At 34.9% G+C, this 21530-nt stretch overlaps 1 protein-coding gene across 1 annotated transcript in view; it reads left to right on the top strand.

The window, feature by feature from the left end:
- Positions 1-1867: 1867 nt before the first annotated feature.
- Positions 1868-21530, top strand: part of LOC149152735 (outer envelope pore protein 16, chloroplastic-like) — a 29965-nt gene continuing 10302 nt past the window's right edge. Inside the window, exons 1-4 of the mRNA XM_089441509.1 lie at positions 1868-2050; positions 3182-3308; positions 3515-3566; positions 12205-12236. Of these exons, the coding sequence (XP_089297635.1) occupies positions 3195-3308; positions 3515-3566; positions 12205-12236 (198 nt within the window). The 5' untranslated portion in view covers positions 1868-2050; positions 3182-3194. The remainder of the gene's footprint in view (positions 2051-3181; positions 3309-3514; positions 3567-12204; positions 12237-21530) is intronic.

Genomic DNA, 21530 nt, shown 5'->3' with positions numbered 1-21530 from the left:
CCAAAACATTGTCGCAAGCAAGACATTGATACCAACATACAAACACTGTCCGTTGAACGATCAAGCAAGGTGGGTGCAAATACTTACACGAGCTCACGAGGTGAACCCGAGTGCTTGTAAACATCAAATAAAACTCTCAAGGGAGGCTCTGAAATTGGATGCAGGCCAAAATTTTGGCGGGTGTTGTAGCCGCTACAACACAATGCTAGAGATTCAACTCCTATCACTTCCTCATATTATTGAGTCTAAATGCTTGTTTTCAGTTTTTGGCATTACAACACAGTCATGGATACTTTAGTTATGTTAGAACTGTTGAAACTTTTAGAATTTTGAATAAATTACTCTATTGATAGGTGGTCAAAAATATCTAGTAACATGTTTGATGATGCTACTTGTTGGATGTATATATTCTGCATGATATTTTGAGACAATACAACTTAAACACACACAAAAAAAAAGAAGGAAACTATAAGAATTATATATTTTCTTAGTGAAAATATTTTTACTTTTAATTACTTTATATTTTTTAAAGTTGATATAAAATTATTTTATTTTATATGGATACCAAAATAATTTATTTATGCAAGTGAGAGAAATATTTTTTACCACATCTTTTTTTATAAATTGTAATATCAACTATTAGAGAGTAAAAATGAGATTATTTATGTTTTATAATACGTTTAAGTAACACACTGATATATATATATATATTTTAATCCAAATTGAATATAAAAAAAATTATACATTTACTACACTATAAAATGTATCTCTCAACATAATGTCTTCAAGACATCATCTATAAATATAAATATAATCATTATCATTTTATAAATGTCATTTCAAAGTCATTAAGTTGAGAGATGCATTTTACAATGTAGTATCGGTATAATTCCTCGTGTATTCAATCTAAAGTTAACATACATCCTTTTTAAAAATAATCAATTACCCCTCGTTTTAGAAATAGCCCTCACTGCATCTATACAAATTTCAGAATAAAAAAATTGGTATAAAAAGAAACAACATTTTTATTACCCCTCGTTTTAGTCTTCCTCGGACGTAAGGAAACAGGTTAACGGCCCAAGACCCAGAGGCATCTGGCAGGAGTGATAGCCTGCTCCCTTACGGACCACCAGCGGGTTATTTCAGGTGGCGTGGTTTTCCTTGATAACAGTGATGTGTCAACTGACATTCGCGGATAGCAGCCAGAGATGGCCCTCACTGCATCTATACAAATTTCAGAATAAAAAAATTGGTATAAAAAGAAACAACATTTTTAAGTCGAGAGATATAGTGTAGTATTAGAAAAATGTATAATTCCTTATTCAATCTAAAGTTAACATATATCCATTTTAAAATAATCAATTACCTCTTGTTTTATAAATAACCCTTGTTACATCTATGCAAATCTCAGAGTAAAAAAATTGGTATAAAAGGAAACAACATTTTTAAAATAAAATTGTAATAATAATCGGACTATATTCCCGGAAAGGGAAAAAAACAAACAAAAGTGAAAAAAAAAATAAAAGGATAAAAAAAAAACGAATTATCACAAATCATTTGCGAAAACAGCCCACAGTAAATCTTAACTCTTCTGAATGTCCCCTGGAAGTCCAGAACGATCTGCAATAATAATTGCAAATCCCATCAAGATTTCGTTCACCTTAACACTATGCACAACATAAACATGGACACTTGTTCAACAGTATCGCAAAAATCGGGGTTGTTTAAGCTCTCGTCTCCACCGACAATGTTCACCTTCCCGGTTCTCAATATCCTTTATATCCTTTAGTACGATTATGTCACGTGCCTTCCCCACATTCACAAAGAACAATTCTCTTTTTTGTTTTTTTATACACAACCACAAAATAAAGATCTCTCATTTCATGGGATGTGAGAAAAAAATATACGGTGAAGCTTGTGTCAGGCCAAGCGCTCGTCTTCCATTTTCTTAGCCCAAGCACTCGCTTGTGCTCTGCTACTCTGAGAAACTCATTGAGGATCTCGTTACAGTTTTGCAGGTCTTCGTACTTCCGAATTACTGCACTTCGGGGTATGAACGATTTCTTTTTCTTTTCATATATTTATATTCGAAAGGCTTGATATTGTTTTCATATTTTCAAATTTGAAAGGCTTAGCATTGTTTGGTATGGAGTGGGCTTTATCCTGTCAAATTGTCAGTGAATGTGCTTGAAATATGCTGTGAATTTGCAGAGTTCTGTTTATTTTGGTCGCATGTTCGAAACCCACTTCTATTTTCACTAATTCGGTGTCGGTGTAGCTGTGCCCAGCATGCGTTAAAATACTCGATCTGCTTAGCTAAGGTTAAAATCAGTCTGTGCCCATCGGTACTTTTAGAAATAGTCGATCGTATTTCTCATTGTTGTATTTTGAAGGTGTCATGCCTGAGAGGAGGGTTTACTGATTAAGTGAGATCCCCATGCGATCGAGCCCTCCTTCATTTCCAATAAGTTTAAAATGATGTTTGTTGCTGGGTTTAGTATGTTGGAATGCATTGAGTCACTTCAAGGGGTTTGAACCCGCAATCTGTACTTCATATATTGCACCGACTAGCCATTAGGATCAGTTCCCATATAATGTGTGTGCAGAACATTGGTAAGGAACATAGCTACCAGAGTTTACAGGAATGTGGATGCTTAAGGTTGTAGCAGTTTTAGGGGTTGTAATATCCAGTCCGTGCTTGTTGTACTACTCCGATACAAATCCATAGCTCCAGCGAGGGCGTAGTCAACTGGTGAGGTGGGTGTGGGGCCATCCACAACCTGGGTTCCATTCTTGCTGTTGTCTAGTTCACCAAGCTGGCACGAGCCTCGAAAGAGGGCGGATGGGACTGTCTTTGGTTCCGTGGAGCACCCTGCCACGAAATGTTTCAGTGATTGCGCCCCTAATTCTTTCTCCATTGTAATGTATTCTGATAAACCAAATTATCCAACTATCAAAGGGTATGTAGGGGATGTTTGCCACTATCCCCTGAAATATGGTAGTGTTTGTCACTGTCAAATAGGCATCTAATGCAAGCTGTGTAATTTGTTTCCACTTTAGCTAATGGATCAGTTTAATTTGTTGTTATATTTCACAGAGAAGTAGTAGTTTATTGTCTCTGTTCCGAAGATTCATTTTAGGAAAGCTGATCCACTGGTCCTTTGTTTTTCTGTGCTGGCAGAGAACCTGACAAAATGCCTCATGGAAGAATTTCCGCTAATGTTCATTCGCCTACTGTGGGTGTGATGATTGACATGGGCAATCCCTTGCTCAATCGAACACTTGACGGGTTTCTCAAAATTGGAACTGTATTCACCTTTACTTGCATGGAATAAGTTATAGGAAATATTTGAGTCTCTTTAAGAGTAAATGTGTATTTTGCTTTTGTATGGATGTCTTTTTGAATGTTTTATTCTCTTGTTGGCACGGAATTAATCATAATGAGCATTTACCAGAACCATAGGTAATATGAAAGTGTTTGCAAAAATAATTTGGCAGTTCATGCATTTGTCAGGTGGGTGCTTCGCGCGTGGTTGTTGAAGAGACTTATGGCGCTTTGAGTAAAGGTCAAATTTTTAGATCCATCGTTGTTTTTGAATAGTTCTCTTGTTTCTCTATTTGAAGAAAATGCACATTCTTGTTGACTGCATATATTAGCAAAAGATGAGACTTGATAATAGTTGCGGTGAATTTTTCTGCGTACTTTGTACTAAAACCTTTAAAAAGCTGAGAATTTGCATTGACTTCCAAGGCCTGAATAAACTGACAGTAACAGATCCATTTGCGACTCCGTTTGCTGATGATATCAAGCAAATCCCTTGTTGATATCAAGTAAACCCCTTATTTTTGTAATTTGAATGCAAAAATACAGATTCATTCGAAAGCTTTGTTCAGTAGAGAGCATTACACTTTCTTTCTGGCTTTTTACAAGAGCACTCTTGTAATGGGGAAAAAGAGAGAAACAAAATGAAAATATAGAAATTTTAGGCTGGGTTGACATTGCTGTCTGTTTAGACAAGTCGTGTTGTCATTGGAAAAAACTATGATGTTTCTTGTGATCTTCTTTTAAGGAGAATAACGTGTCATGTAAATACTAAATAGAAATTGGATGCCAAATGTGATGGAACTATTGCAGTTGCCAGTGCCAGTGTACCTAGTATTAGAATTTCATGGTTATACATCAAAAGCAATACATACTCTATATTTTGCATCGACTACCCTCACTTGTTGCTTTTCATTGTTCATTTGATTCTTTAACTCTCTTTTACCTGCCAATCCTACTTAGAATACCTTATATTGTACTGATTAAGGGTTCCCAGTTGAAATATAGATGCAGTTTACAGTTAACGTCTATGATTCCAAAGGTATATCCTCTCCCAACAGCCTGTGCGTGAAGTCGCATATTCATTTGAGACCCTTCTATTCTACACATTATCATAGCATGCATACTGGTATCTATCATTGATGACCTAACATTATCCATAGAAGATATGCAAACTTAAAGATTGTTAGCTGACAACTGACAAGGACATTATTTCAGAGGTTTTCATGTTGCTTCAAGAAAATGATTGCCCTGAATATAGCATTTTAATAGGTAACATTGTGACAAAAATACACTAGTACATGTTACAGTAGATTCATCTTTTCTGTTAATCTTGCATGATGCGAATTATAAAAGCTACAAGCCATTATACAACGAGACCATCTTAATCCATATGTAATTTTATCCACAACTAAAGTCAGCAAAATGTTGTAAGGAATTCATGGCAATAGTGAGGCTTTAATAAGGCACAAAAACATAGTATCAGCGCTGAGGTATTGAGTCTTCTGAGCCTTGACTGCTTGCACTCAAGCTTGCTGTGGGGTTTAATTGCCTTCATCTTCTGATGAAGTCGTGAAGCATTGTTGATCTCCTGGAGAACCGATATGCAAAAGGAGACTTCCATTCTAAGATTGGTACTGTGTTCTTTGAGGTCAGGTTAAACCTTTTATTAACCACAGTTCTTTCCATAAGGAACCTTTTATGCTCATATTTCCTTTTGCTAAGGAAAACCTAGTGGGGAAACCTGATTGCAGCAGTTTGATTTGGCACCTGCTGGTATGGAACTATTCAAGTGCCCAACGGCACTAGAGACAACCAGTTGAGCTAACCCCTTGGGCTTCTATGCACATATTTCAGATCTTTGCAATGGTGGTATTTTTTTTTTTTAATTTTTTTGTTTAATTTTTATTTTATTCTTTTGTGTCTGTTCTATATTTGTTTTTTTTTTTTTTTTGTTTCTTGTTTATTGTTTGTTTGTTTTCCTTATCTTATTTAGTTTCTTTTGTTTCTGGGTTAGTTCGAGGTAAGGGCTCCAAAGGGCACCTTGAACCTTCTGTCCAGAACTGGTTTTATGGGTTTCTGTGTTGCAGCAATCTATTTTTCACATCTGCCTTTTTTCATTAATTTTCTGGGTTGTAACAATATGTTTAAGATATTCCCTGTTTTATGCAGAATTTTGTGGATTGCAGCAGTCTGTTCAATTAGATCCTCCTTGTTCGAGGGTCTGTCTGCTTTAGTGCTTGTTTTACTTTTTAAATTTTCAATACACATGCAGCCACCAACTGCTGCTGTCTTGTTTACAGCCAGAAATTGCAGCCAATTTTAATAGGCCGGGGCCAACCTTGAGCCCTTACGTAATACAGATCTGTGAATATAGCAGTAGGGAATGTGTAATTTTTAATCAGCATTGTTATTACTGGGCAGTTTTTTTATTCGGTGTGTGGCGTGTTCCTACAGCAGAGGCTGTGTTTTCCCAGCTGTCTCGTCTGTCAAATCTTTTCAGGTTTGGAGTTCTGTATCTGGTATTTTTTTGAATGGGGATTGTTTATTTTCTGTTGTAAAATCAATAAAATTTTGACTTGTTTTTTCTCTAGAGCGAGGGAAGGGAAGGGAGGGGAGTGGGATTGTTCCAAGTAACAAAGAGCGTTTTGTTGTTGCTCTCACATGATCCCTGCACCTTGTGTACATTAATGATTAATGACATAGGTAGTACATTAATGATCAATTATTTGAGCATCAACTATCTAGAGTCTAGATTCTATCAATTCCAAACAAACAGACAATTTTTTAAGTCACATAGTAGAAAGTTGATCATTAACTTATGGAATGAAATAGGTTATCTAGCAACAGTCATCAATAAAATGACCAAATAGCTATGTTTACAAAATAGGCCATCTACAAACTCAAATATGAAGACCAAAACGTCCAAAACAATAAACTGAGCTAGTTGCTAAGTGTTTACCAATTATGAAAGCACCCATGTTGCCAAATGTTGTAGCTGTGGGGTTGCACCACCATGCTTGTTCCACCACTGCTTGACAAACAATGTTCCACCATCACTTATGTTGAGTTCCTCATCACTAGTATCATTCTCCATTTTTCTCCTCTTGTAGTTTTCTACTGTCTAGCCTTTGTCCCTACCTCGTTTTTCTATAGACATCAGTTGACACCACCCAATTTTGATTAAACTGCCTAATCCAGGCCTTAAAATATGGTAGAAAAAGCTTAACATGCCTGATCAATGATTTTCGTTTGATTGAAGGGTACATTTTTGCTAAGGCCATGAGTCATGACAAAGGAGTTCAACAATCAACACCACCAAAATTGGGGTGCATATGGGGCTTGGTTCTCTTGATTAAATGACAGTCACTTACCCTCATACGTGATATAATCCGATGAAATGTCAATCCCATTGATCTTGAAATTGTGAAAACTATTAAGTTTGCTGAATTTTGAATGGGATATGAAATACTTTTTCTCCATCTGAAGTTTGATGAGTTTGGAACCAGTCTCAAATGTTCTGAAACAAATAATGGTAATGTTAAAAATTTTAAGTAAAAAATCACATTTTGTTTATATTTCTTTTACATTTCCTTTATCTTTCCTTTTTATCCTTTCTTTTACATTTCCTTTATCTTTCCCTTTTATCCTTTTCCTTCAAGAATTTAACATTACCACTACAGAGCATCTAGGGAGCGCCTAGGGTGGGTCCAGGGAGCACCCAGGGAGTGTCTAGGAAGCGTGATGTGAGCGTGGTTCGGCATGGGGTGGTTCCAAATATCAAGAAAACAGGCAAATCAAGGCTGAAGCATGGTTCCGTTTTTTGGAAGCATGGTTCCGGGGACACTTTGGCAACATTTCTGCATGGTTTATGGTTCCGGTATTTGATCAGGGGAGGGTGACAGTTCCTGCAACACTGAGCTGGATTTTGTTCCATATTGCATTTCTTTAATTGAGGATGAAGGGAAGCTATTAGATCTTTGTAGCTTGGTTCCAAGGGAAGCTATTAGATCTTTGTAGCTTGGTTCCAAAATGACAGTTCTTTTTTCTAAGGGAAGCTATTAGATCTTACTGCTCATTTTTCCAAAGGGAAGAGAAAGCAGAGGTGTGATTCCTCAAAGTGCTCCTGTAGTCTCAGAAAAGGACTTACCGCTTGCATTTACAACAGAATTAGAAGCAGAAGGGAAAAAAAATTGGTATAAGAAGCTGTCTGATTACTGTGGAAAGCTGGGGCATTTAGAATACAAGTATTTTACTCTGCTAGTAGGACCTTAGGACGCAAACAAAGAAGCTTTCTGTGTCAAGTCAGCAACAAGGTATTGCCTGTGGATTCATGAAGTTTGAAGCTTTGCATGCCCATGCTTCTTTAAGTGCTAAATGGATTGTGGATTCTGGGTATATTGGAGATGGCATTGCATTCCCTGTGTGTAATACTAGTAATGTCATTGTTGAAAATGTAGTTGTGAATGATGTTTAACATCCATTACGTTCCTCGTTTGTGGTACTAGTAATGTCATTGTTGAAAATTTAGTTGTTTAACATCCTACCTGTTTGAGTGCTGATCTTCCCTCTATTTACTAGATGTCCAAAATTGGTAAGAAGGTAGAGCTTTTGTCTAATTGGTTCATTGTTAAGGATGTCAAAATAAGTTAAAACTTGTTGCAGTTGGATATGTTTGGAGATCATGAGAAACTTTATGAGTTCTCAAAATTCACTCCAGTGATTTTAGTCAGCTTTCTTATGCCTTTTGCCAAGACCGGTCCTGCGAGTAGTCCGTGGCATGAGTGAATGGGCATTTGGTTTTTTGCATTTTGCAGTTGCTGAGTAGGTTGAAAATGGTGCATGTCTATCTTCCTTGTCCACAAAGATGCTGTTCATGAAGGATATGTTTTGGGCAAGCATCATAAAGAGAGGTTGGATAAGTGAAGCCATGGTGTGAGACAATACCTTAGCAAATTGTTTACATGATGTCTACAGACTGATGGGCAAGCCTTTTCTTTCAGGTGCAAAATGGATATTAACTTTCATTGATGTTTACGCTAGGTCCACATGTGTCTATGTTTGAAGCAAAAGTAGTGTTGGAAGGAAGTGCCCCTCTCTCTAGCACCCAATTCTGAAACACCAGATAGAAGCAGGACTGAAGTGCACGCTTGCTTTGGACTTGATCCTGCATCATTTAGGAAGTGTGCTCCCCCAAATTAAATTATGCGCCCTGCCAAATTCAAAAGCTTTGTTTGAAGTGTGCTCTCTCAGTGCTTGCTGTGTGCTCTTGAGACCCAAAAACACTCCCTAAGCTTTTCACCCAGATACTAAAATTGTTCTTGTTGAGAACTCAAACACTTGCGATTTCACTAGTTTGGCGGCTTTTTTATTAATTTTTTCAGTGATGCAAGGGCAAGGAAGGATATATGGATGGATAAAAACACACAACAACTCTTTGTGATTGTGTTCATTATGTATATCCATTTTTTTCAAATATATTGATTTTTGAAATATCAATGAACATGTTTTCAACTTTTCCAACGTGGTATATGAGAAATATTGTTGAATGGAAAGAAACAAGAGAATGATGAAGATCTATTCACACCATTTCGACATGAAAGGAAGTGAAAAAGTAAAACACAAGGCAGAGAATTCACAGTTTTGATGTTAGATTTCAGAGTGCTGCGATGATTCAGTTAATGAATGAGGCCATTTGAAGAAACTTTCTTCAAGGGAAAAACAGAGTTACAGATGTGATGTTGTCACTTCAAAGAGGAGAGAAACATTGATTATTAGATGTATCCACAAGATATGCTAGACATTAAGAAATGTACTTGTTCTTTGCCATTGTTTGATAAGACTATTGCTTGTGTAAAGCCCATGATTGCGAGCAATGTTATTCTCTTCTTGTTCAGAAGATGTCATGAGTGGAAGATTCTACCATTTCCAATAAACAGTTTTTGTTGTTCTGATGCTCTAATGGAGAAATTCCTGTTGCAGTTAGTTCAAAACTTCGACACTGTTCTAATAAACAACCAATTTGCGGTGAGACTCCTTTGAAACCCTAGATGATTGATTTCAGAGAAAGATTATGTTATGCATTTTGTCAATAAAATGGAACAAGGTTTCCTTTTCAATGGAATAAAAGAGGTGATTTTGCAGGCATTCGCAAACATTTTTATCACTAGAAAAGACCAAAAGAATTGCCAAACGTAGTTCACTGAAGGGGCACTTTCTAGAAGTCTAAGATGGACCATCTTGAATGATGATGAGTGGACTGTGGTTCTTATGCAGTTCCATACTTTTCATGGATGAGAAGTATTTTATTTCCTAAATTTGTCACATAAAGAGTATAAGTAGAAGATAGAGTTTTAAATTTGTTACTAGCTTATTTTTTATTCAGTGTTACTAGCTCATTTTTTATTCAGTGTTACTAGCTCATGTTAAGTCTACATCATGTTACTAGCTCATGTTAAGTCTACATCAGTGTTGTGAGACTTGTGCAAGGCCTGCAAGTCTTCAGGAGTTTTGTTGTGTCTTGCCTAGGGCAAGTACTTGTCTAAGACTCATCACCTGGTCAAAACTCATCAAACTCTTCCAAGGGCCAAGACTTGGCCATGTGGTCAAAGCTTGTCAAAGTCACCCAAGACTTGTTACTTGGTTAAAGCTTTGTCAAAATTGGTTAAGAGTCAAGACTCACCAAACTCGGCTCAAATTGTTGTTTTATAGATTTTATGGATTGGAGATATCAATATTATTTTTTTTAAGAAAATTTTCTGTATGTTGAATTTTTTCTATTTGTGGAGTCTTGAGCCGAGTTTTGCTGAGCTGTTGAGTTTTTTTGAGCCCAAAGCTGGTGGAGCCTTTGCCGAGTCTGAGTCTCACAAGTTCAGTCTATGTGTCCAAAATTAAACTTTGACAAGTCATTGTCTGGCTTAATCAGATGAATAGTTGGAGTTTATTGAAGTTTGTGCAGTGTGCTTAGTTGTGTTCAAGTTTAGGAAAGGTTGATGTAATTTGTTTTGAGGTGTAAGGTAATAACGTAAGCTGGCATATGGTTGTTTGACCTTTATAGGCATGCTTACCTCGGTCTGGTTATGGCACACTAAAAAAATGGTGCTGCGGTGGTAAGTTGGAGTCAAGGAAGTTGTTATGGCATCATTCCTGGTCACATCATTATAAAGCCCTCAGTTTCTTCTAAATCAGCAGTGCGTTTGGAGTTTGAGCTTCTGTCCTTGAAGCTTAGGAGATCAACTGCAATAAAAAATAAAAAATGCAGGCGTCTGACACTTCTAGAAGTGCATGGAAAATCGAAATCATACATCATACTTGAATTGAAGCCTGCAGTTTTTGGTCATAAGGGAATTCACCATAATAGTCTAAATGGAGAAATTGGCGTGCAATTATTATAAATGCAAGCAAAGCCATTGGAGAGAAGCAGCATACATACATAAATCATCCAATGATCACATGATAAACATCATGCTATAGATTGCACTTCAAATCATTCTCTTTACAAACCTATGTTGTACGAAACACCTTCCTGGGCAGCGTACCAGTATCAGAAATGCATTGAAATGCGGCGGAAACTTACTGAAATGCTGTTGGCCATACCGTATGGTGTTTCATGATTCTGAATGCCATATGGTACATCCAACAACATTTTGGGGCCGTTTCAGCTGAAAAATGCGGTTTTGGTGAGTTAAGATGCTGTTTCGGCATGAGGCCAAGAAGGGCATGGGTCCCTTTTATGACCCAAAAACGCTTAATTACACATTTTTTGTAAAATTGATTTCACTCCCAAGCTAATTTCATTAAAAAAATCACACTTAGAGCTCTCTCTTGCTGCTCTTGATATTAGTGGCGATTCAAGTGGAACTGGAAGTACTAGTAGAATTGCCTCTTCTGCAGAACAAGCATCTTGTTATATTTTGTTGACGAGGATGATAATTATTTTGATTACTAATATAGTAATATGTAGTCAATATTTGTCTTTAGTTCATGTTTTATTTCAGTTAGCCTGATGTATAGAGACTGATTTTGGAACCTTCAATGGACAACCTCATCTATAAGGGCTAATTTTGGAAATGTTGCTAGTCTTATAAGCAATTCTCTTAGTATTGTTACTTTTATCTATTATTGGGTTGGCCAATGAGGCAAGGGTCCTTATCTTTGACCTCATAATGATTTTATTCTTTTGAAGAGCATGCCCTTTAAAAAAAGGGTTGAAATGCCATATTACTTCTTTATAATCAGGAACATTAATTGCTTTTGCAAGAGGATGCAGTTGTTTCAGATTTATGACTGCATTTGGAGTTGAACAATGTGATACTTCTGTTTTCTTTTAATGGATATTCATATAACTATTATATGTTTTAGCTTTACTTGGGAAATTGAGAAGAATTCATTTGTGCCCTGTGTTAGTGAGAAGCATTGCTTGTTGAACGAACTGTATTGAGTAAATTCAATGCATGACAGTAGGATTTTGACTTTGGTATCATTTCTGATATGAAGTTGAATATACATGGAAATTATCTGAATTGCTACTCTGATATCTTGTAGTTACGACTAAACTGACTTATTTTGCTCTTTTTTGGACAGTAATATAATCTCTTCTATTCATGTATATTCTCTCTATTATGAGTACATTGGTGATAGGGACTTCAATTTCTTGGACACATCTGATTAACTGACTTATTTTGCTCTTTTTTGGACAGTAATATGATTTCTTCTTCTATTAATGTATATTCTTTCTATTATGAGTACATTGGTGATAGGGACTTCAATTTCTTGGACACATCTGATTAAAGTTCATACTATGACTTGAATAATTGTAAACATGCATTTAAGATCAGATTGAATTTTTCCATATCATAATATTTATTGTACTTTTTGTACAGGAAAAGTGACAAAGCATGATCTGGAGCATACGGTGAGCATTATTTCCTCCCTGTAACCCTTTTTGGGAAGGTTTTGCAAATGCCATTATTTGGCCTCTATTCTGTTATTCAAAATATTCATTTGTTTTTTGATTGCACTTCTTTTGAACAATTGTGAATAATATCGTCTATAATTTCTATCAAGTGTTAGATATTTCAGGTAAACTATCTATCTATCGTTTGATTTAAAATTTAAATATTACAACTGTGTCTGTTATTTGTCTTCTTTTTTGTCAAAATAATATTTGCTTCATTTTAAAATATAAAAGAACTTGTGTTGTCTATATAACCATAGCCTAAACAACTATTTTCTCACTCATTATTCTCAGCTGAGATATGTATCATTGTATTACAATTCTTGCTTTGGACAAGCATTCTTTGTAACATGTGGGACCAAGTCAATCAGGGCTGTGATAGTGATAGTATAATTAATGGTTGTGTTTACTAGGTGTTAGAATTGGATAATAAAGTGACTTGGGGATTTTTTCCCCCCAAGGAAAAAAACACCGTATTTGATATTTCAGAGGGGAAATCGACATACGCATTTGACTAGACTTTTGGCTCAGTTCCAAGTTTCCCAATTGGCTTCAAACCTAGACCTAGGACATAAACAGTCTTCTTTCAACATAAATTTAATCTGGGATCGCACTGGTCAGTATACAATCTGAAAACATACTTCAGAAAGGGACTGAATTTTAAGGAAAATTAAGGACATGCTACTGAATTAAAAAGAACAGGTCATCAAAAAAGTGATTTTTGGATCTTATCCAAAGAGAACTTTTGCATAATTAGTTGACCTTCCTGCAAAATGAGAATTTCTTTTGAGAGTTTATTTGCTTTGTAATTGAATTCCCTCTAAACATGTGAAAAAGGAGATTTCTTCAAAGAGGGCTTTTTACTCCAAACAAAGTTCCATTATTGGGAAGTGACGTAGGACATTATGGAATAAAGTCATGCCACATTAATAAATAATGTTAAGCAAGGCATGTAAGGTGTTAATCAGATTTAGTGTGATGTGTTAACACAATACTAGTTGTTTGTACAAGTGCTTGTTTCTGTTATGTGATGTGGATTTTCTATCTCTTTTTTCATATTCAATAATATGTTTCCACTCTCTACAACTTTATACTGTGTGGGTATAATTACAATCATATTAGAGCCAATGTTAATTGGCATTTGGGAGCTACATCCCTTGACAGTGGGGCATTTGTAAGTCAGGTTAAGGATGATTACAAATCATCATGAGCATATTAACTTTTAGGTGTGGCTAGGAATTGTGGCACTTGTTGACAAGTGTGAACGAGGTAGTGTAAAATAGAGGGAACAAAAAACAAAGGCTCCTTGTGGCAAAAAAAAATGTTAAAGTATGGAATTTGCCTTATTTAATAAATTAATGTTTTTTTAACTATATTAAATTGGTCTGAGTTAGAAACTTAGGGAGATGAGATTAAAATTAAAAAAGTAGGTAGATGAATTCACAACAATAGGAATTAGAATGATGGTGGTCAGATTGGTAGCATGAAAATAAGAAAACTATATAAGATTTGAAAATGGTCGATGCTGAAAGGTTTGCATGCATTGGTAAAATGACCAAACATTAGAGCCTAAATAGGGCAATAGAAAGGTGGCAAGGGTGTATGAAGTTTATTTTACAGTAGGTTGTAAGTTGAGATGTAGTTGTTTTTGGGGAAATAGTGATTAATAATCACCGTTAGAATAGTGTGGCAATTGGTCATTATCAATATAAAGGATGCTTATTCAATTAGGCATGTTACTAGAGGTGTTGGAGAGGCATTGAGTTGATAGATGTTGAGAGAGACAATGTGGCATTAGAAGAACAAAAGTTCAGACAAACAATGTAGATGTTATGCGTGAAGAATTCACTAGGAGATGTTACTAGTTGTTGGGAATTTGAGAAATTTGATAAGTTTTGAAAAAAACATAGGTTATCATGTTAGAGCATTTAGATTTTGAGAGGCCAAGACAAAATGTAAACGTGATGCTAGTGAAAATAGTTTAATTGAGTGTGGGTATCATTACCACATCTAAAGGAGAAAACTTTAAGTGTGTGTTGTTTTTCTATCTAGGAGATCATGTGTTAGGACATGGGAATCTTGTTCAATTATGATGTGTTTGGGCAACAACTATGCAGCAAAAGGTAGTGTTTTATTGCTGTAAAACATTGATAGCTTGTTTTAGATTGTGTAATTCACAACTCGGTGGAGTATGGAGTTTTAGGAATTGCATGTGAAAAATCATAAATGTTCATATGTAGTTTTAACAAGAAAATGTAGTTTGACAATTATAGTAGGAAGGCTTTAAGCACAATAGACCATGAGAGGTATTAGATAGTAATGAGACATGCAAGTCATATAGTCAGTGTTAATATTTGAATAATAAAAGAGTTCTATTAGGCTATAACATGTGCTAGGTGCAATCAGCTTTTGAGTTAAAATTTATTTTTTGTTGGAAGGAAGAATTTTAGTAATAGGTGTTCAAGATCTTAGGACAATGTTGAGAGACAAATTTGGAATTTTGTATTTTACATCAAGTAGACACAGTGAGTGTGCAAATAACAACAATATGCTTGGGTTAGTGACATTAGAATTTGATATGTGTAGTCAACAAGATGGTTCAGATAATGAAAATTGAAGTGATCAACTACAAGACAACATAAATTCAATAGAGTGATTGTTGGGATTGGTGAGTCATCTAAAATTAGATCATTTTGAAAAACATTGGGAACCGTTGTTTAGAGTGATCTTATTCACAAAAATACACACTAGACAATAAGAGATGAGAAGTAAGACATCAAAGCAATATTTTTGCCAATTGACCTTGCCTACCTACAAGTTAGTGAGAAAAGCCTTCAACCCCACAAGGTGTGGTTGGTGGCAGGGAACTAAGAGAAGGGGCTGTTACATTAAATCACAAAAATACACATTAGACAATAAGAGATGAGAAGTAAGACATCGAAGCAATATTTTTGCCAATTGACCCTGCCGCCTATACCTACCTACAAGTCAGTGAGAAAAGCCTTCAACCCCACAAGGTGTGGTTGTAAATTCACAGAGTGATTGTTGGGATTGGTGAGTCATCTAAAACTAGATCATTCTGAAAAACATTGGGAACCGTTGTTTAGAGTGATCTTATTCACAAAAATACACACTAGACAATAAGAGATGAGAAGTAAGACATCAAAGCAATATTTTTGCCAATTGACCCTGTCGCCTATACCTACCTACAAGTTAGTGAGAAAAGCCTTCAACCCCACAAGGTGTGGTTGGTGGCAGGGAACTAAGAGAAGGGGCTGTCACATTGAATCACAAAAATACACACTAGACAATAAGAGATGAGAAGTAAGACATCAAAGCAATATTTTTGCCAATTGACCCTGCCGCCTATACCTACCTACAAGTCAGTGAGAAAAGCCTTCAACCCCACAAGGTGTGGTTGGGGGCAGGGAACTAAGAGAAGGGGCTGTCACATTAAATGCCCTCTCTCCGTTTAAGTTATCTCCTAGGTTAGCTATGGGGGGTGGTCTCTAATATAGAAAACTAAAATGAAAGAAATGTGAGGTTCTAGGAGAGATGTTAAACTGAAAGTGGATTACTTTTAAGAATTATGAGCCAAATATGATATGAGCAATAAAAATCATTAACATAATAAAACCATAAAACCAGTGCCTTACGATAAATTGCTCAACAGGAATGAAAGATACATTTGCTCTAAACAAAAGTAGAATGCTTCCAAAAAAGAAATCAAAGCAATCTTGAAATGGAGACAAAGATGTTAGCACGATAATTGATACAAAATATAAAATGCTTTCAAAATATAATCAATGCCTAAATCAAAGTATATAGATAATAGATATATCTTGCAAAAAGAAAAGCAAATAGTGTTCTACTTGCAAAAGGAAAATGAAACAATGTTTGCTAACATAAAATATTCAATAACGACAAGTAAAATGGGCAAGTACAAGTGAAATCATAAGATGTACTAGCATGATATGCACATATACTAGATTTGAATGCAATTAGTCTTGGTTATTTTTAATCTAAAATGCTTAATCTAAATGAGCAGTCCTCTTGAGCTCTTACCAAAGGGTAAAAATTGGGGTCACTGTAAGAAAGAGGGGGCGAGGACATGAAGGTGTCATGAACGATACCTGTCCCCTGAGTCTTAAGAGCCAGTGTTTGACTTCATTCCTACAAGGGGACAAGCCACCTTCATAATTGCAGGGTCAAACCACTTTTACCTTACTTCGTACCAGATGGAAGAACTTTCCAAGAAAGTCTTTTTCCCTATACTCTCTATCAACCAAGTTTATGCTTGGAGGTTAATTGCGTTAAAATGTAAACTATGCTAGAATTTGTAAATGATATGCAAGTAAGTTTTCCCAAGGAAATTTGCAATGCTTCAAAATATTCGAAATGAGATAACGTTCAAAGTAAATTGCAAATGTAATTTCAATTGAAAAAAGGAAATTAGCTTGTAAGTGAATTAAAGTGATGCAAGTAAGTTTGCTTTGCAAAAAAGGGAAATTGCCTCAAGTAGATGGAAATGCTCACAATGATGTAACTTGAAAAATTTCTCTCAAAGTTGTACAAGACATGTAAACATAAGCTTCATAAATAAATGGAATTGTAAATTGCTCCAAGTAAATGTCACAAACCATAAACTTATAACAATTGAAAATGAGATGAAGTTAAAAAGTAAATGCTTGCTTGTAAATTATGCTTTGAAAGTAAATGAGAAAAACCACAAATGAGCCTATAGTGAGACAAATTGTAAAGAGAGCAAATGTTAAACAACTAAGTTAAACTTGATACACAAATTGACATACTTGCATGTAAGAAATGAGTTGCTCTAAAGCAAAATATCAACTTATACTTCAAAGCAAAAGGAATGAAAGGAAAAGCATCAAATGAAACTTTTAGCAAAATTTAACTTAGAAATTGAAATGTGATGGTGAGGTTGTGTTAATTTTAGAGCATGCAAAATGAGTTAAAAATGAAAGTTAGAAAAGATGAGATGCCAAAATTAATCCACCCACACAAAATCCTCCTTCTAAATAAGGAGAAAGTATGCCTTGGGTAAACTCAAGCTCCCACAAAAAAAGAGATTCTACATTAAGATATTACAATGGTGTAAAAGCCTCTTAAAGGGCTGCCCAAAAGATGATGGAGATTTGTACAAGATGAGAGCTAGAAATAGTTAGAATATCCTTCCAAACTATGGCAACCTCAAAGGGCAATGAAGTCCTTCTAAAATCAGAAAATTACAAGCTCCCAAAGGCCCACGGTCTAACATTCTTTGTAGCTGCTTCTAGTGTCCTGACCTCTTTAGAATAGATTTTGGGTGCTTGAGAGATCCTACAAGAAAGGTAAAATTTTCAATGGTCATTCCTCAAGGCACTTGTTGTCAACAACACTCCAACTATGGGTTGCAAAACCAAGACAAAATCCCAAAGGCCCACGGTCTAACATTCTTTGTAGCTGCTTCTAGTGTCCTGACCTCTTTAGAATAGATTTTGGGTGCTTGAGAGATCCTACAAGAAAGGTAAAATTTTCAATGGTCATTCCTCAAGGCACTTGTTGTCAACAACACTCCAACTATGGGTTGCAAAACCAAGACAAAATTAGTGTAGAACACATATAAAATGAACAAGTATGATACAAAATAATGTGCAAAACCAAATCAAGTGATGGTAGAACACATATAAAATGAACAAGTATGATACAAAATAATGTGCAAAACCAAATCAAGTGATGGTAGAACACATATAAAATGAACAAGTATGATACAAAATAATGTGCAAAACCAAATCAAGTGATGGGAGTGAAGTTTGAACTCCATCACTTGCCTAGCTTGGAAAACGGTCTAACATTCTTTGTAGCTCCTTCTAGTTATCCACAACCTCTTTAGAATAGATTTTGGGTGCTTGAGAGGTCCTACAAGAAAGGTAAAGTTTTCAATGGTCGTTCCTCAAGGCACTTGTTGTCAACAAAACTCCAACTATGGGTTGCAAAACCAAGACAAAATTAGTGTAGAACACATATAAAATGAACAAGTATGATACAAAATAATGTGCAAAACCAAATCAAGTGATGGTAGAACACATATAAAATGAACAAGTATGATACAAAATAATGTGCAAAACCAAATCAAGTGATGGGAGTGAAGTTTGAACTCCATCACTTGCCTAGCTTGGAAAATGCTCTTAAATAGCTAAATGAATCAATGAAAGCACAATTTTTGAAAATAGATTTAAATTTAGAAGTATTTGTTTGTACACACACTATGTCCAAGAAAATCTCGGCAAGAAACCACTTTATAAGATAAAACCATGGAAATTCAAAGAATCAATGAGAGATCTTTGGAGAATGTGTCAAGAGTGGGTTGGTCTTTCCAAAGACTTTCCTTCATGCTTGATATTTGAATCCCAACAAGCTTTTCCTCTACAAAAATTCAATCAAATATTAGTCCCATATAGATTTAGCAAATAAGCAATGATAAGAAAACTTTAGAAATCTATTGGAAAATAATTAGAGATTTCCACACCTAAATCATACTCCTAAATCAATTGCCAATGCAAGATAGCTTTACATTAACAAATCTACAAGAACATATGGAAATAAAATAAATCAAAGCATGAGCAAAGAAAATTATACCAATAGTGAGTCAATCATCATACTCCAAAAGAAGAACAACTCATGAATGAACCCCAAAGTCTTTTATTGCAATTGAGAACAAGTGTACATAAGAGCAGAGCTTTCCCAAGCACAATAACTCATAACATCATTACAATATGAGAGCCCATGGCTCTATTATATAGAGAGTTGGGAGCAAATCCCAATGAAGAATGACAATGACAAATGGCATTGGAGCCAATCCCAAGGTAGAGAGATTAAACAAGTGGCATGAGGTGACAATTCCAAAGAGAAATTTGAATTTGTTGAATAAAGCTCCAGTGCCAAGTGTAAAAATCGAATTATGGCAAATGGACATCATTTTCTTCTTCCCTTATGTGCCAAATTCGAATTTTATGATGGAATGACAAGTGTAGTGGGTGGTAATCCATGTGGGGACAATTTCCCACAAAAATATCCACCAAATATTCTCACAAATCCCCTCCCAAATGTGCATTAACTTCATAATTCGATTTCCAAGTAAGCAACTTTCTAATTTAATGCAATAAATTCGATTTTATTTGAGCACATGTCATTTCCTTGATTTTAGGAGTCCATCTCACCTTGGGACTTCACTTTAACTCCTCCATAATTTTCCACCTTATTTCCACAACATTTAGCATGTGTGGATATTTATTTTTTTCCATTTATTTAATTTCTGGCCTAATTAATTGCCAGATTTCCCAATAAACTTAAGAAAAATGGGTTTTGAGGGTTCAAAACACTTTTTTAACCCCTCAAAGTGTGTCATAGTAGAAAGTTGAGGTTGGGAGGTGCAAATTTTATTACGCATACCCCATACAACTTCTCCAGGCATCACTTATTACATTACAAATGCAATTTTATTAGGAATTTCCGTAGTGCGGAAAATCTAAAAAATTAAAAAATGACTACATATACCTAACCAAATTCCACAAATTTTTTGTGTGATGTAGTATGGTAATATACATAGACTCTAGACACTAAGACGTGTTAGGGGCTCAACTTTCAAACTGTCACCTCGACTTTAGGGTAAAAAGTGAGAGAAAAAACTCAGAAAATTATCTGCCTTTGAAAAAGAAGGGATAATTAACTAAATAAAAAAAACATTCCAAAGTGTACTCGTTTGCTGATTGAATCCCAACATCCTAGGCCTGTTAAAGATAATGAGAAAATAGAAGTAGAGTTTAAAAGTTCTTGTTGACTGATGATATCTGATGGTACAAGTGTCCTTTGGATCATCCTTGGGCATGGAGTCTTCATATAATCATCAAGTGCCACTTCAGTGGTCAACGGGTACAATGATGTCAATACAAAGTAGGAGTACAAAAATGTCTTATATATAAATTTATAAAGAGTAATAAAGTAAATCCAAGCTTGAGATCAATGGTAAAAGATGGAAAATCCTTGACTCCAAGTGTAGGTCATTGCAATGGGAGGGATATTTACAAAGGGAAAGGATTAAGGAACAAGATCATGGTCCAATAGATCTATTTCTCCTAAGATTTGTGGTCAAATGAACAAAACTCATGATAGAATGGTGTTCTAAGGAAGAGTTGGGGGTAGTTCTGGGCTGCACAGTGCATTGCTGCATGGAAGAAGTAACTTGTTGGTAATGTCTAGGTGATCTTTTTTGCTCGCTTGTTAAGGGATTTGGTTTGGCATTGTTTTTGAGGTCTCTAGGGAAGGGGGATGATGAAGAGTATGCTATTAGGAATGTTACTTCTAGATAAATACTAGGCAAGAGCAATGCGTATAACAATTTATTTGTTGAAAAGAGTTCCTTTAGAGAAGTGATAGGATTTGCACCTAAGGATGCATGGTCAGAAAGGAAGCCAAAGGTTAATCACTTCAAAATATTTTTTTTATTGCTTATAATGAGCTTTTGGGGGAAAACAAGAGTAATGCTCAAGGTAGTGAGTTGTTTTCTTGCTAAGTTACCAGGATTCGGATCCGGATCCAGATATGGATCCGCCAGTTTTTTGAAAAACCAAGATTCGGAAACGGTAAGGAAATGACAAGTACACGCAAATATAAAATATTTTATAATTTTTAAAATTTAAATTTATATAGACATAAAAATAAAAAATAAATTGATATAAATATAAAAATAAAAACATATGCCCATTTTTTAATATATAATTTTTACATCTAATAAATAATTATTATATAAATAATTCCAGACTTAATATATCATTTATAAATATTAATTAAATTTATATAAAAATGAAAACCATATGTGAGTTTTTAAACATATAACTTGAATATAATACTTCAAAAATAATTATTAATTTAATTATTTTACGATTAATGTATCATTTATAAATATTTAAACATTAGCTATTAGTTATAATATTTATATTAAACAAATTATTAAGTTATTTTAGAAAACTTACTTTTTAAACTTGAAAAGAAACTTTAAAATTGATTAAAATAAAAAGTTACTTTTTAAACTTTAAAATATCTAAATAAAAAGTTACTTTTTAAACTTTAAAATATCCAAATAAAAATGGGTAGATTATAATGTTCACGTCACTGCATTAAAGTTTATAATTTAAAGCTTATAATATGGTCATAAAAATAATAAATTACGGCGGCCAACTCCCTAGATTATTT

The sequence above is a fragment of the Pinus tabuliformis genome, chromosome 9 (genome assembly GCF_031772625.1).
Source record: "Pinus tabuliformis cultivar Carrire ecotype Pingquan chromosome 9, CPIR1, whole genome shotgun sequence".
NCBI lineage: Eukaryota > Viridiplantae > Streptophyta > Pinopsida > Pinales > Pinaceae > Pinus > Pinus tabuliformis.
This window is presented reverse-complemented; position numbering and strand designations above follow the sequence as displayed.